The sequence below is a fragment of the Amphiprion ocellaris genome, chromosome 23 (assembly GCF_022539595.1).
Source record: "Amphiprion ocellaris isolate individual 3 ecotype Okinawa chromosome 23, ASM2253959v1, whole genome shotgun sequence".
NCBI classification, from domain to species: Eukaryota; Metazoa; Chordata; class Actinopteri; family Pomacentridae; genus Amphiprion; species Amphiprion ocellaris.
In genome coordinates, this window is record NC_072788.1 from 7450513 (window position 1) to 7466636 (window position 16124).

Genomic DNA, 16124 nt, shown 5'->3' on the forward strand with positions numbered 1-16124 from the left:
CTACACAAGCGAGACAAAAAAACACAAAACGACAAAAACGATGCTCGAAACAACAAATAAAGTAAAACACAAAATGGCAAAAAAAAAAAACAAAAAAAAAACACGAGAGGCGACACATTCACATAGAAAATCCAACAATTCCTTCTGTTTTTACAGTTTGTGACTCTGGTAAATGGTGTCATTTTTCAAAGCTGGTGGGTTTTGGGCTTCACAGATTGAACCTAAATGCTTTTCTTAAACAAACTGCTGAGCTGCTGCACAGTGAAATGTTTGAGTGGAGCTCAGGATGAAAGCATCAGAGCTGTTTTACATGTTTTTATGTTCAGCTAATATCATTTCCTCTGGACAATGTTTGTGGTGTTAGAAGTGGACGTTTGTAGGGAGTTTTCAGTTGTGATACTTTAATGCATAAATATTTGCAGTGGTGGTTTCACTGCAAGCATCTACTGATGTCACCAGTGAAGTAAATAAAAACAGCATTTGTTGAACTTTACGCCTCTCAGTGTCTGCAGTTAGTTTAGCTGAATCAATGCAAAGATATTTCTATTTTTCTACATGACAGGAATGTCAGTGAAATCCAAATGCTAAGAATAAACAAGTGATCTGCCTGGTCACAGATCCCACTTTAATCCAAAATAAAGACTTTGCAAGGAAATGAACTTGAAATATGAGCCACCAGTAAAAGTTGTGATCAGACAGAAGGGCCTGTATTTTATCTTTGGAGAAGTTTAACATGTAAGTTTGTGCAGCTGATCAGTGGTGAGGCCTGTGGATGACTGGAGATGTGTGTGGACACTTAGACAAAGCAGCAAATGTGTTGAAAATGAGTTGTCTTCTCAGAGTCTTGAAGATGTTTTGTCAGAGCTAAGAAAGAAGTAAGAGATCCTGCAGGTGATTGTTGAGTGGTGTTGAGGAATTTGAATGTAGAGGAATAGCAAAGAGATTTTGAAGATATTTAAGCCATAAGTTGTATTTTATTTGTTTGCTGTTCTCTCCCATTTGTAGTGAAGAGAAGTGATTTGACATGAAGAATGTGATTTGTGTGGCTTTGAAATTGTGTTAAAATGTAAAAATGAGTGATGAGGAGAAGAGTGTGACTTTTTAGTATTGTGTTTTTTAGCGTGTTCTTTAAAAGTTGTAGGTAGATTATCTTCTTTTTTTGATTTTGTGGATTGTTTTTTTTTCTTTCAGTGTTGATGTCACCGCCTTGACGAATAGAAGAAAAGGGCAAAATCTGCCTTCGTTGCCTTCGTTGCCTTCGTTGCCTTCGTTGCCTTCGTTGCCTTCGTTGCCTTCGTTGCCTTCCTTATGGGTAAATCTCCTGGTTTTCCTTTTTCCCGGGTCCAGTCACACTCCACTCCACACCACACCACAACCTTTCCACTCCACTATCACCCTCCACAAGGTTCCCAGCGGGGATTCGAACCATGACCATCCACATGACAGACACACACCCTCTGTGTGAGCTATCTGTCACACAAGGTCCTTGGTGGAGTTTGTTGTAATGATGGTTGCAAGAGGTTGTCATGCAGCCAAAGTGTAAGATAAGATAAGAGATAAGATAAGATAAAGTTCTTTATTTCTCCCCACTCCAGGGGAAATTTACATTGTTACAGCAGCTTATGTAACAGTAGACATAGTGATAAGAATAAAATAATAATAGAACAATAGTAATAATATTTACAATATATACAAGGGTGACAGATGAGGGTAAAGTGGCTTAACAGAAAAAATAAAAATAAAGTTTAAAAGTGCAGAGATGTGCAGTGCAAGAATGTCAGTGCAGATTTTATGGTTTGTGGTGGTAATGATATAGTCCAGTTTATGTTAACATCAGCCAGTGATGCTGATGTTGTAAAGTCTTATAGCAGATGGAATGAAGGACCTGCGATAGCGCTCTTTCTTGCAGAGTGGATGTGTAAAAAGTGTAAAAAGAGCCTTAAGTTGGATTCGAACCAAGGACCTCCTGGATGACAGGCAGATAACTTACCACTGCACTATCCTTCCTACTGGGTGTAGCTGTTAGTTTTCGTAAATGATGGTACACAAAGTATTAAGGAAGTGAAGATAATAAAGGTACTAAGGTACCGGGGAGGCAAAAAACTTACCTCTACACCACCTGTCCTACAAGATGTTGCTCTAACTTTGCTTAAATGATGCTATCAATTAGTACTGGCGCAACCAAACGACAAATAAAAGGTGTGAGTGGAGATCTGAATCACGTGAGGTTTGTTTCTGAGACTGAATACACCCAATCTCATCTGATCTGCAAAGCTAAGCAGGGTTGGGCCTGGTTAGTATTTGGATGGGAGACTACCTGGGAATACCAGGTGCTGTAAGCTTTTTACTTCTCCTCACAACCTGAACAACACACTGCTAGCGACAGCTATCAACTAAAACCTCTTGGTTTCTTTATTATACACTCTATGAGGTGGATAAGCTGCAGCTCATGCTGATTTATTGCTGCTTCTGGTTGGAGCCAAAGAACAAAGGCTTCATCTGTTGGAGCAGCTGATGTCCTGCAGCCTCTTCACCACAGAAAGCCTCTGACAGCTTCAATTCTTTACACTCTGACTGCAAGACACCAATCACATAGGAACATTTACATGTATGGAACAAAGAGCTGAGCTGACACTCAACATATGTTTGAGCATTTATTGATAAAGACATTCAAACATGTCTAGAGATAGAACACCAACGCACGGTGTAAGAAAGGTCAGAACAGACTTCACCTGCTCAGGAAACTGAGGTCCTTCGGGGTGCAGGGAGCAATTCTGAGGACCTTTTATGGTTGTGTGGTGGTATCAGCCATCCTGTATGGACTGGTCTGCTGGAGCAGCAGCATCACGGCTGCAGACAGGAAGAGACTAAAGAAACTGGTTAAGAAAGCAAGCTCTGTCCTGGGCTGGTGGTAGACAGGAGGATGATGACAAAGCTGTTGTCTATCATGGAGGACATCTCCCACCCCCTGCAGGAAACAGGACCATCACCAGCAGCTCCTTCAGGGACAGACTGCTTCACCCACGATGTTTGAAGGAGGTCCTTCCTTCCTGCAGCAGTCAGACTGTGTTCAATCAAGCCTGCTCCCAGTAGTTCAGATCACCCATGAAGTAACTGCAATAAAATGTAAATAAGTCAATATGTGCAATTTCACAGGGTTTTTTTTTTTTACAAGCATTTCTATTTCTTCTCTAAGGAGAAAGCATCTATTTATATCTGTGCACTGAGTGCTGCTTTTTTTTTTTTTTTTTACTTTTTTTCCTATCTGCTACTGCCACACTGAAAATTTCCCCACTGCAGGATCTACCTATCCATCCATCTATCTATGGTCCATCTACCTCCCTACCTATCTATCCATCCATCCATCCATCCATCCATCCATCCATCCATCCATCCATCCATCTATCCATCCATCCATCCATCCATCCATCCATCCATCTCTCTCACAGGTGTGGGGGTTGATTCACCTGTTCTCAATCACCTTAATCCACGAAGGCCCGGTTCTTCATTCTTCTGCTCTCTGCCAGACCACAGACTTTGAAACCAGAACCTTTCTCCTACAATTAGTCTGGTTTCCCCTTTTTGTTTTCACCTTGGTTTAGTTATCCTTTCTGTGTTGGTTTTAGTTTCATTCGTTAAATAAACTCCTTGTAATCTTTGACCTGTGTCTGCAGATGTCCTGTGACACCAATGATCCCATCTGATATTTAGCATGTTTTCAATTATTGGTCCCATTTCTTAAAAAAAAAAAAAAAAAAAAAAAAAAAAGCCCCCTGAAATCTGATCAGATAAATGAATGTGAAACTACTTTGGGTCTGCTGCAGCTGCCTCCCTCTGATCTTTGTCCTGCCCACAGCACAATCTGATCAGTGAAACACTGAAGGACAACTTCAGCATGTAAAACATAAATAAGCAAAGGCTGCAACTCGTGATTATTTTAATTTTAACTTAACTTTATGTGCTGTTCAAAAACTTTATTTTTTCTGCAAATGTGTAGTGATTCCAAATCTTGGTTATTGATCTCCTTGATTACAAAAAAAATCTGTATCGACCCGGAAAAAAAACAAACATGTCAGGCACCCTATGATGTTAACTGTTTGCCTGAATGTTTTTGTTTAAAATCCTCAGTAATAACCTTTGACTGGTTGCTCTTAACCCTGTAAAACTCACTGCTGCAAAAATACAACATCAGCTTATTTTTTAATTACTATTTTCTATTATATATATCTGAAATAAACCCTAATCTGTGGGTCTGACAGCAGCGTGAGGTCAAAGAAGCTGCCATCAGCTGCTGCACTTCTGTCCGTCCAGCAGATGGAGCCATGGAGCTGCAGTGAACTGAAGAGCAGCACAAGGCAACCACCACTTCCATCCACTGACGCATTCAATTTGACTGACGCTAATGTTTTATTGACTTCCAACCACTAAACCAATATGATCACTGATGCACTGAGCTGAAGAAGTAATGTTACATTTCAAACATAACTGCGGAAATAACCGAAACTTCTTCCTTAGGAAAGGAGAAAGTATAAGAGTATAAAGGCAGTGCAAGAATAAATAAGAAAAAAACGGTGCAAAAATTGCCCATAGCATTATATACAGATGACTTTATTCTTAAAAAAAAAAAAACAACAAACATGTAGAAGACTATATACAGAGGATCAGGTTTCAGGTATAGATAGATCGACAGATGAATCCTTACTGTGAAAATATTTAAAGACATCGAACATTGTGCAATATAAGGTCAGTCAGCAGCCTCAGTTCATGCACCAAGAAAACTTTTATGCATTTTTTAAAAATAAATTTTCTCCATTTACAAGGCAGGGAGATAATCGAAACTTCTTCCTTAATAGTTCCTGTTTAGTTTGTATGCTGTGGTGTCAGGATTACTACACGTGGAAATGAATATCAAATTAAAATCATTTCCATATCTTGACAAGTTGTTGCGATCAAAAAGTAAACTAAAGCTGCAAGCAGCGTTGGACGGGTCCTCGCATCCTTGCTGGTCGGCGAATCCACGCACATCCACCAGGTGGCGCTGCGACCGAGAGTGCATGTCGGCCTATGGATGCGATGAGGGCTGGACTCTGATCAGACGTGCAAAATTTCAGGCAGATTGGAGCATATTCAGGCTACTTCTAGAGCTTTTCCTGTCCATCCACCAGGTGGCGCTGCGACCGAGAGTGTATATTGGCCTATGGATGTGATCAGGGTCAGACTCTGATCACACGTAAAATTTGAGGCAGATCGGACCATGTCCAGGCTAGTTATAGAGCATTTACTTCCATCCACCAGGTGGCGCTGCGACCGATAGTTTATGTCGGCCTATGGATGTGATCAGGACTGGACTCTGATCACACCTGTAAAGTTTGAGGCAGATTGGAGCATGTTTAGGGCAGTTACACAGCAGTTGATGTTTCATGGCGAAGCATCAAAATTCACGAGGCCGCCATGGCCACGCCCTCAGACTTAAGGTGAGCATTTTGATAACTTTTGATCACCCATGCCTGGACTACATCCTGGCCGAATTTCAGCTCTCTCGGTGTTACCCTATGTGAGTTTATAGCTTTTGAAAATGTACAAAAATGACCCAAAATCGTCAAAACGTATGACATATAATTCAAAATGGCCGACTTCCTGTTGGGTTTTGGGCATGGCTGTCAATTACATTTTGGTGTGTCTTGACGAGTTACATATGCCTACCAAGTTTCATAATTCTAGGTGACACGTACTGGCCGTAGTAAATGTTTGAAATTTTCCAGGTGGCGCTATGGAGCCATTTTTCCAAACCCATGTGCAGTTTCCCTAAAATCTGAAATGGGTTGCCGGTCCAGATACGTGTGGTAATTTTGGCGAGCATTTGAGCATTTTTAACCTGTCAAAAAGTACTTTGTTTATTCCGGCAACGATACGTTGCCACGGCAACAGCGTTTTATGAATCGTCAAAATCTTCACACTGTGCCATCGTCAATGTGTGGTCACTCACCTGACCAATTTACAGAATCATATGACAAAGTATCAGGCAATGGCACGTGCAAATGTAATGACAATTTCTTCCTGTTGCCAATAGGTGGCGCTATGAGTATTTCTAAATTTATGAATGTGGATGTGTTCAGAACCGGACTGGTGTCCATCACATCAAGTTTGGTCCGGATTGGATCATTTCCAGCTGAGATATTAATAATTCAATTTTTATGGCGAGAAATCGAAATTCGCCGCAATGCCACAGACACGCCCTTTGACGACGAGTCACCATTTTCTTTGGGAATCATCATCAATGTGTTCAGGCTTATGTTACCACATTTGAGGTGAATCTGATCAACGTGCTAAGAATAGTACATCAAAGTGTGAAAAATGTCAATTTCCTGCTACCACAAGGTGGCGCTATGACTGTGAATGTATATAACCACATTGATATTGTCAGGGCTGGACATTGATCACACATGTCAAATTTCAGGCAGATTGGAGCATGTACAGCTGAGTTAGACACCACTTCCTGTTTCATGGCGAAGGATCCATTTTTTTGGGAGTCGCCATGGCCACGCCCTTTGAAATGAAATGAACATTTTGATAATTTTTCATCAGGTCGCGTCTTTGCATACATTGGCCAAATTTGACGTCTGTCGGACTTATCCCCGATGAGTTATTAATTTTGAAAAATTTACAGCTAATTCAAGATGGCCGACTTCCTGTTGGTGTTAGGGCGTGGTCATGATTGACTTTTTTGGGTTTCCTGATGTGCTGAATATGCATACAAAATTTTGTAGCTGTACATGAAACATCGTGCAAGTTGACCTAATGACCAAATTTTCAATTTTCCAGGGGGCGCTATGGAGCCATTTTGCCACACACATGCGCAACTCCCATAAAATATCAAATTTTTCGCGAGGCCTGATGAGCATGCCACGTTTGATGCGTTTTGGGGTATGATAAGGCCGCCAAAAAGGCAATTCAAAAGATGGTAAAATAATAATAATAATAATAATAATAATAATAATAATAATAATAATAATAATAATAATAATAATAATAATAATAATTCCTTGCATTCCAATAGGGTCTTCGCACCATTCGGTGCTCGGACCCTAATAATTCCTTGCATTCCAATAGGGTCTTCGCACCATTCGGTGCTCGGACCCTAATTAAACATTTAATTTTTTAATTAAAGGTTTTGTCTTTTTTTTTTGGCCTTTTTCAGCTTTTTATTGGATAGGCGTAGTGAGAGATAGACAGGAAACAGGGAAGAAGAATCTATTAAATGTTTTGCACTTTTTAAAATGTTTAATGTTCTTCTTGTTTAATTGTATTCTTTAAATGTTTAACTGTGGAAAATATTTTATCTGTAATTTTGAATATTTGTATTTTAAAAATATTGTTTAATTTCATAATGACATGTATTGTATCTTGTTGAATGATCTCATTCAATATTTTGTCTGTTTAATAGAGTAAAGTATTAAATACAATTAAATTCTATTGATTTTTTTTTTACTTTTCATAAAAATACATGCAAGGTATATCCCATGAACTTCGAAAGTCTCCCTATTGTATCTTGACTCTACCTAATTTGGGGCCAGGCTTTGTGGAACTGTTGGCACTTGTCCGTGTTGCGGGGGGACTCCTTAACGCGCTGCACTGAAACAGGAAGTTGTTGGTACACTGCTGCAGAGAGATGCCCTAGCTGAGCCGAATGAATGGTCGTCCTGATGCTGTGAGGTGTCTTCCACCACATCTGTCCAACATGACCTGAAGCTTCCAGCTCTTCGCTCCGCTCCGCCGCTTCCTTCCGCTGATATTCCCGCCGCCGGTGAGTCCAGAAAGCCGCTGGTCGAGCCGCTTTCTGCCTGTCAGGCTAACATAGCTTAGCTTCACCACCAAGTTAAACACACATCCACACTACTCGACCTTCTCAGGAACACCCCAAGCAAACCCATCCTCAGCTGTAACGTTTTTACTGTTAGTCTCTCTAGAAATCAAAGTGTAACGTTGCTGAACGGGAAAGCTTTAGCTTTTAGCTAGTTTTGAGAGCTAATTGTTGAGATTTTGCTCATACTTTCATGTGGTTTAGTTCCCCACTTCTAAGCAGCCCCGGGAGCAAATTTAGCAACTTCTAAAAGAAAAAAAAGAATGCTAAAGAAACCGGAGAGTAATATTTTCTGTGATATTTACTATCGTCCTCCCAGCTGGTCAGGGTACCATGGCAACCAGGATGAAGCTGAAGCTGAAGACTGTGTTTGTGCTTTACTTCATGGTGTCCCTGCTGGGCCTCGTCTATGCACTGATGCAGCTCGGTAAGTAGTCAGAGCACAGATGTTATAGGGAAAAAGGATCAAAGTGAGTTTCATTAATAGACAAGTCACTGTAGGGCTGCACAGAGTCGGAAAAACTACAGAAAATTGCATCAAAAGCGTCAATTAACTGCATTTGTCAAGAATTACTCATTCTTCTTTGACGTTAAAGAAATGATGCAGGCGTTTAGTGCATGTCTTTAGTCCAGGAATCATTGATGGATGTCTAAATTTTAGCAGCCGCGTCAAAGCTTTAACTAAATCCTCATTTTGGCATCTTAAGAACATGAAAAAGGAAGAAACTGATGCTAATTTAAATGATTAAACAACTTAGTCATGTTGCTTCAGATGTGTCAACAATGGTGAGACTCTACTAATAGAGTACCTGTTTTTGTTTATCATTCCTCTTTCTGCTGCTGAAGTATTTCTCCACAATCAACTAGGGCTGCTGAATTATGGCCAAAATGATAGTCACGATGATTTGATATTTGACCAATCTTGAAATCATGATTTTTTTCTAATCCTAATTATGATATGCAAGGTGGGCCATAAGTTTCCATACACGGGAAAAATAAACATTTTATGTTGGACAACCGTTTATATTTATATGATGTGCTCTATATGATTACCGTTGTTTTGAAAACACATATTAATTAACACATATTAAACACTTATCAATTTTGGAATTAACTGATGTTCCCTAAACGCCTCACTTACAGGCTACAGAATGAATGAATGTTTTTATTTTGAACATGTGAGCGGGGAAAAAAATCCAAAAAAACAAATCAAAATGTTCAAAACAACAAAATAAAACAAACATAGCTAAGCAAAGCAAAAAATGATAACCCAACATATCCGAAAAGGAGCAGGACGAACCATAAGCTTATTTCCTCCTACCCCGTCTCCATCTCGACCATCAGTCAGTCAGTACCCCACTCCCATAATTATTTATGTACATATTTACAAACAAAACAGAAAATAAACAATCTGAATAAATAAATATTAAATAGTCAGTGGTATAGCTGTGTCAGTAGAAGCTTGCTCATCTGCTGTGCACAGAGAAGCCTCTAGTCTCCACTCACTTACTTGTTTTTTGCTTTTGTACCTTAAACTGCCCTTGTTTATTTTGTCCTCTATGCTCTACAGGACAGCGCTGCGACTGCACCGACCACGACTTGCCCAAGGACCGAACCATATCTCGGCTGCGGGGGGAACTGCACCGCCTCCAGGAGCAGATGAGGAAATCCGAGGCAACGAAACAACCCCAGAAGCAGGCGGCCAAGCCCCCCCCGCCCACCATATTTGTCATCACTCCGACATATGCAAGGTCCTTTGCTCTGTTTCCTGCACACTCCCCCTTCGACCTTCACCTCCTCTTGTACTAACATCACCGTGATTTCTGTCTCTGTGCAGGCTGGTGCAGAAGGCCGAGCTGACTCGTCTTTCCCAGACCTTCCTCCATGTCCCTCAGCTCCACTGGATCGTGGTGGAGGATTCGCCGCACAAGACGCCTCTGGTGAGCGACCTCCTGATGAAGAGTGGCCTCACCTACACTCACCTACACATGCCCACCGCCAAGGACCGCAAACTACAGGAGGTAGGAGACTCACTGGAGCAAATTTACTTGTTGTCTCAGCACATCTGAATCGAACGCAGGTTTTTACGGTTTGGTATTCAACACTTTTTCCACCTCAGGGCGACCCCAGCTGGCTGAAACCTCGCGGAGTGGAGCAGAGAAACGAGGGTCTACGGTGGCTGAGAGAGGACAGAAGGGCTCAGCCGGGATCAGACAACCAGCAGGGAGTGGTTTACTTTGCTGATGACGATAACACATACAGCCTGCAGATATTCGAGGAGGTGGATAACGGAGTGTGAAAGTGTTTATTTATGTCTCTGTTATTCTGAGAAATGACACTAATGTCTTGTTGTCTCGTCTCAGATGAGGAATACCCAGAGAGTTTCCGTGTGGCCGGTGGGGCTGGTTGGAGGGATGAAATATGAGAGGCCTGTGGTCGAAGGAGGAAAGGTAGGTTGTTGTTTATCAGCTAAAGGAACTACAAAAACTAGTCTGATAATATTGGAGAGTGTGTGTTTTGGAAGAGATTTTGGGCAAATTACTCAACAAAAATTAACAGAATAAAGCTGACTGCATGTAGTTTGACCCCCAAAAAACAAATATTCATGTAAGTGGTGATTTTCCAGAGCTTTTTCCCACATCTGACTGTCTTACTCAGCTGAAATGACTCACTTTGTACTGCAGTCATGACAGCTGTACAAACTAAAGATGAAGAATTTAATTTTGTGCTTTCACAGAATGCATTTAATCTGTGTCATATTTTGATCAATAAACATGATTATCTCTGTCACTAAAACTGACACCTGCTGGTCTTTTATCATAAAATGCCTAAAAAATTAAAATCTTCTTGCTATATTTGCATTATTGCAACTAATATCTGTAGAAACTTTGATAGAATTAGTGTTTCTATTTATCCAGAATCACTTTAACCCTCGTGTCGTTCTGCGGGTCAAAATTGACCCGTTTTAAAATTTGAAAATGTGGAAAAAAATATATTTTCACAGTGAAACTTTTGATGTCCACATTTTCAACATTTTTGGGAAATCTTTGAACATTTTTTGGTGGAAAAAAAGAAATGTTAAAAATATTTCTTAAGAACATTCACATAAAAATCAACCAAAATCCAGCGAATTTCGCTGGATTTTGGTTGATTTTTATGTGAATGTTCTTAAAGAAAATATTAGAAGTTTTACTGATATATATGGAATCACTTTAGATAATTTTAGGATTTTTTTGGAAGATTTTTACTCATTTTTTGAAAATATTTACAAGAATTTTCTTGCCAAATTTGGGAGTTTTTTTTTAAATTAACCTTTTAAGGGAAACTTTTAAGGAATTATTGGAATTTTCTTCCTGAAGGTTTTGCAAATTTTCTGAAATTTGGGGAATTTTTGTATTTTTTTTTCAGACAAAGAAACAGTATTTTTTGGTGCCCGTAAATGAGGACAACAGGAGGGTTAACTGAACTAGTGTCATTCTAAAATATTGTCATCATGTCTTTTGATGATCAGGTTGTTCGCTTCCATACCGGCTGGCGTCCGAGTCGCCCCTTCCCGATGGACATGGCTGGCTTCGCTGTGTCCCTCAAGTTGGTCCTGAACAATCCAGAGGCTTGTTTCGACGGAGAGGCGCCGATGGGCTTCTTGGAAAGCAGCTTCCTTCAGGGACTGGTGACAATGGACGAACTGGAACCCAAAGCGGACAACTGCACCAAAGTACGAGTGTGTCTGTGTGACGATGAAAAACATGTCGACAGAGGAAGGACCTGAGGGTCTATTTGTGTGGGTTTAAGGGCAGCTTTTGTCTTTTATTCTAGTGAAAAGTAAAGTCAGAAACTCTAGCCCAGTATGTTTTCATCAGAATCTTTGAATATCTTATCACAATCTGCTTTCTATCTGTTTTGTTTGTGCTGATGTTCGTACAGAATCTTTAAAAGTGGCTCATATTGATCCACAAAACACTGTTCCAGCAAGTCCAGTGTATGTTTGTATAGGTTTTGAGGAAAGATAGAAGCTGATCTAAATATGCTAACTAGCTAAATATCAACAGTCTTTCTCAGAATCACATACTTCAAAGGGAGATGGCGTTAGGAAACCAGTTCGAATTATGTATTATAGAAACTTTAGGAAAAAAACCCTTTAAGAGAGACGTGAAACCCACAGTTATACACCCAAGTCAAAGAAATAATAATTATTTTTAAAAATATCATTTTGAACTTTTCTGTTAATTGGGATTTCAGTAATTTAATCATATTAGACCTTTTTGTTTATCAAAAATTCACTGAAAAATACATAGATTTCTGATAAGACTCATTGCTTTCAGGATAGATTTTAGAAAAAAATATATTTATAGTCCGTTATTTTAGAGAACAGGAAATGAAAAAGAAAGAAAGACATCAACCAAACAGTAATTCCTGCCTCAATAAAGAACCAGCTGTCCAGCTTGTCAATTATATCGTGTTTAAACAAATATACCAGTTTAGTTTAAGGGCTTCACAGTGGTGTGGTGGTTTGCACTTTAACCTTGCAGCGAGAAGATCCCCAACCTTCCCGGGATCTTTCTGCATGGAGTTTGCATGTTCTCCCTGTGCATGTGTGTGTTTTCTGTGGGTTCTCCGGCTTCCTCCCACAGTCCAAAAACACGCTGAAGTTAGTGGGTGATTCTAAATTGGTGTGAATGTGAGTGTGATTGTTTGTATATGTAGCTCTGTCATAATCTGGTGACCTGTCCAGGGTGTCCCTTGCCTTCACACTAAGTCAGCTGGGATAGACTCCAGCCCCCCACGACCCTAATGAGGATCAATTGATGTAGATAAAGGATGGATGTTTAATATAGGAAACAAAAACAAGTCAAAGTGTCATGACTGTAATATAGTAAAGAAATTCTTTATATCCACGACATCTCATATTGGCTCTTTATATTTATAAAGTACTGGAAAACTCAATGAGTCAAATTTCAAAGTAAGGTGAAGCTTTTTTGTCAACTTTAAGAATGATTTTCTTGGTAATCTGTATCAGATGTATGTTGTTTTCCAGAGTTTTAGAGTCTGTAGTTGTTGTGAACAGCCTTAAATGACCATTACAGAGTTAAAAGGAAGATTCTGTTCTGTAGTAATGGAAAAACTCAGACTAAAACTGAAAAATACAAGGCAACGTTGCATCAGATTGTTTGCACTTAATGCAATAATAAGTTGAGAATGAGTAGTAAACGGTGTTGTAACCTTATACTGAATTAACCAGCGTCTTGAGTTAACTGAACAAAAGTGTTTCTTGCACAGACATTTAACCCAGACATCTGCCTTTTGGTGATGCACAGATGAAGCAGTCTAACCTGTGAATGCATTTACAATAACTGGACATCGGTGTTTTTATTGTAGTGCAATTTTAAGTAAATGTATTTGACTTTAATGTTAATTGTGTTTGTGTGTGATTTGTAGGTGCTGGTGTGGCACACGAGGACGGAGAAACCGAAGATGAAGAGGGAGGAGGCGCTGCAGGCTCAGGGACTGGGTTCAGACCCTGCTGTGGAGGTCTGAGGAACACACACACACACACACACACACACACACACACACACACACACACACACACACACACACACACACACACACACACACACACACACACACACACACACGGTGTAAAGCATACCCTGCTGTTTAATGCTGCATATGTATCTCTGCGTTGTAAATACTGTAAAACAGGAGACTATCTGTTAGTTGAGGCGTTTAAATTGACCTGGTTCTGTCTGTTTCTCGTGTCTGCTAGTAAATGTGTGTATATCGAGTGAGTGTGTCGTCACAACTGTGCTGACAGTATGTTTTTGTCTTTTTTTATTTGGTTTTAGTGAGTTTGATGTCTTTGTTTAAATATGACCAGAAGGGGGCGCCGGTTTTAAAGTTTTTGAGGCCACGCTGTTACACTGCGGGTACATTTTCGCTAAAAGATGGAGGGAGGAGGCATCTTACTCCACACTTGTGTCACTTTGTAGGGTTTTACTTGTTTACTTGTGCTCAGTGGAAATCCTACAGTGTTAATCATTCCTGCCGGCAGTTAGATATTTTTATGCCCGAGTTACACCGGATCCGTCTCTGTTCCTTCGGTTTATCAGTGCAGAACGACCAAGATTCAGTTGCAGCAGAGCACTTTATTCATGCATGGCTTCTGTTTTAGCGTGATAAGTCAACGTATTCAGACGTGTAGGTGCTTTTTATTTAAGTCTAAACCCTCACCGTCATCATCAAAGGCATGATAATAATCTCTATCTGAACTGTGTAATAAAAAATGTCAAGGTATTAGTATTGTGAAGCCCAGGTAGTGACACAGCAGCCACTGAACTAGAAACTAGCTGTGGCCCTGTCTTTATTATGCCCACATACACGTATGTTACAACTAGCTCATTTAGCATCACCATACTGCAGCACAGACATAGAGCGGTTTCCACACCCAGAGTAGCTTTAGTGTTAAAGCTCAGAGCACAAAAGCTGGTTCTCAGTGGTGTCAGAGCTCCACGACAGCTAGTTCAAGCCAGCATTTTGTATGTATAGTGTTAGCGATGCTTTTTAAAGCCCCGAACAAGGGAACAACACTACTGAAGCTCATATAAATTCCTTATGCAATAAACAGATGCAGAAACCGCCATCCATGTTATGTTTCAACACTCTGGTGATCAAAATAAAACACTTGAATTTGCCTTTTCTAGGCAGGAGATCCCTGGTACTTCACAGTAGCGGTATTTCAAAGCTATATTTGGGGAAATAAAATGTTTCAAATATAAATTGAAGTACTTGAGCTGTGTTTGATTATCAAAGTAACGTAAAAGCTCAAAGGAGTGCTCTCAGCTACTGTTGTACGACACTGTAAAAACAGCTAGTGCCTGCTTAAGTGTGATTAGTGCCTGTAAGAAAGTTCTCTACTGGTGTATCATGTATTTATTACTGTAATATTGTTCTTTACATTGTACAATGTGATCATGTCTGTCCCTGGCCTTGAAAATAAACAGAGATAATGTATCACACCGCTTGTCTTTGTGTCCCGTTCTTTTCAGGCTTCAGCTGCTTTTCTGTACGTTGTATTTTTAACTTTCTCTTTAAGTCTCAGCAGGAAAAACAGAGGAACAGCTGATGTAATGCAGTAATACAGCAGCTACACACACAATGATTTACAGTCTCCTGCTTCGTCTCTGCATTTTTGGGCTGCCAGTCTGGTGAGTTTACACTTAAAAGTGTAACTCTCCTGTTATCTTCACTTATGGACACCCAAAAAATATTGTCTCTTTGTCTGAAAAAAAATTCAGCAAAAAAATTCCCCAAATTTCTGAAAATTTGCAAAACCTTCAGGAAGAAAATTCCAATAATTCCTTAAAAGTTTCCCTTAAAAGTTTTATATTAAAAAAAATCTCCCAAATTTGGCAAGAAAATTCTTGTAAATATTTTCAAAAAATGAGTAAAAATCTTCCAAAAAAATCCTAAAAATATCTAAAGTGATTCCATATGTATCAGTAAAACTTCAAATATTTTCTTTAAGAACATTCACAAAAAAATGAACCAAAATCTAGCGAATTTCACTGGATTTTGGTTGATTTTTTAGTGAATGTTCTTAAGAACCATTTTGAACATTTTTTTTCTACCAAAAAATGTTCAAAGATTTCCCAAAAATGTTGAAAATGTGGACATCAGAAGTTTCACTGTGAAAATATATTTTTCTTCCACATTTTCAAACTTTAAAATGGGTCAATTTTGACCTGCAGGACGACAGGAGGGTTAATGACCTTGTGAAGCTGCGTGGCATCATGGGAGTTGTTGTCTTAACCCCCATGTCAATGAAAATCTGCTGTTTTGAATCAGGTAGAAATCATGTGCATGTGCACAAATATTGAAATATGATTGGCTAAAGGTGGGGAGAACCGTGGTTTAGACTTAATTCTCCCATTAGTTGGTGTGCAGATATGTCCATATCTCTTGGCACACGATTCTTCCAATCCCCGGGAGCCGCACCTTGTAAAAAGAACCTCCTGCAAACTTTTTCCCACTTTCTAGCCGTTAGAATTATTCCATTGTTAGCTGAGATGTGATGCAGTTGCTGGTGGTATCTCATAGGGAGGATACAGGTGTCCCTTAGGGAGGATGATTATGGTTTTCTCCCTCAAACAACCTTGAGTTAGCAGTTTCAGTAAAATGAATTGTTACATTAGAAGAAAATAGGACTGTGCTGTGTATCAAGGCCAAAACTCTATCTTTGTTAGTGTGTGCATGTGGAGAAGGA

At 39.7% G+C, this 16124-nt stretch overlaps 1 protein-coding gene across 1 annotated transcript; it reads left to right on the plus strand.

The window, feature by feature from the left end:
- Nucleotides 1-7618: 7618 nt before the first annotated feature.
- b3gat3 (beta-1,3-glucuronyltransferase 3 (glucuronosyltransferase I)) lies at nucleotides 7619-14877 on the plus strand. The gene is made up of 8 exons (XM_023283257.3): nucleotides 7619-7804; nucleotides 8181-8288; nucleotides 9432-9612; nucleotides 9699-9882; nucleotides 9981-10142; nucleotides 10225-10311; nucleotides 11373-11576; nucleotides 13298-14877. The coding sequence occupies exons 2-8, from the start codon at nucleotides 8195-8197 to the stop codon at nucleotides 13394-13396; spliced, it is 1011 nt and encodes a 336-aa protein (XP_023139025.1). The 5' UTR covers nucleotides 7619-7804; nucleotides 8181-8194; the 3' UTR covers nucleotides 13397-14877.
- Nucleotides 14878-16124: the final 1247 nt, after the last annotated feature.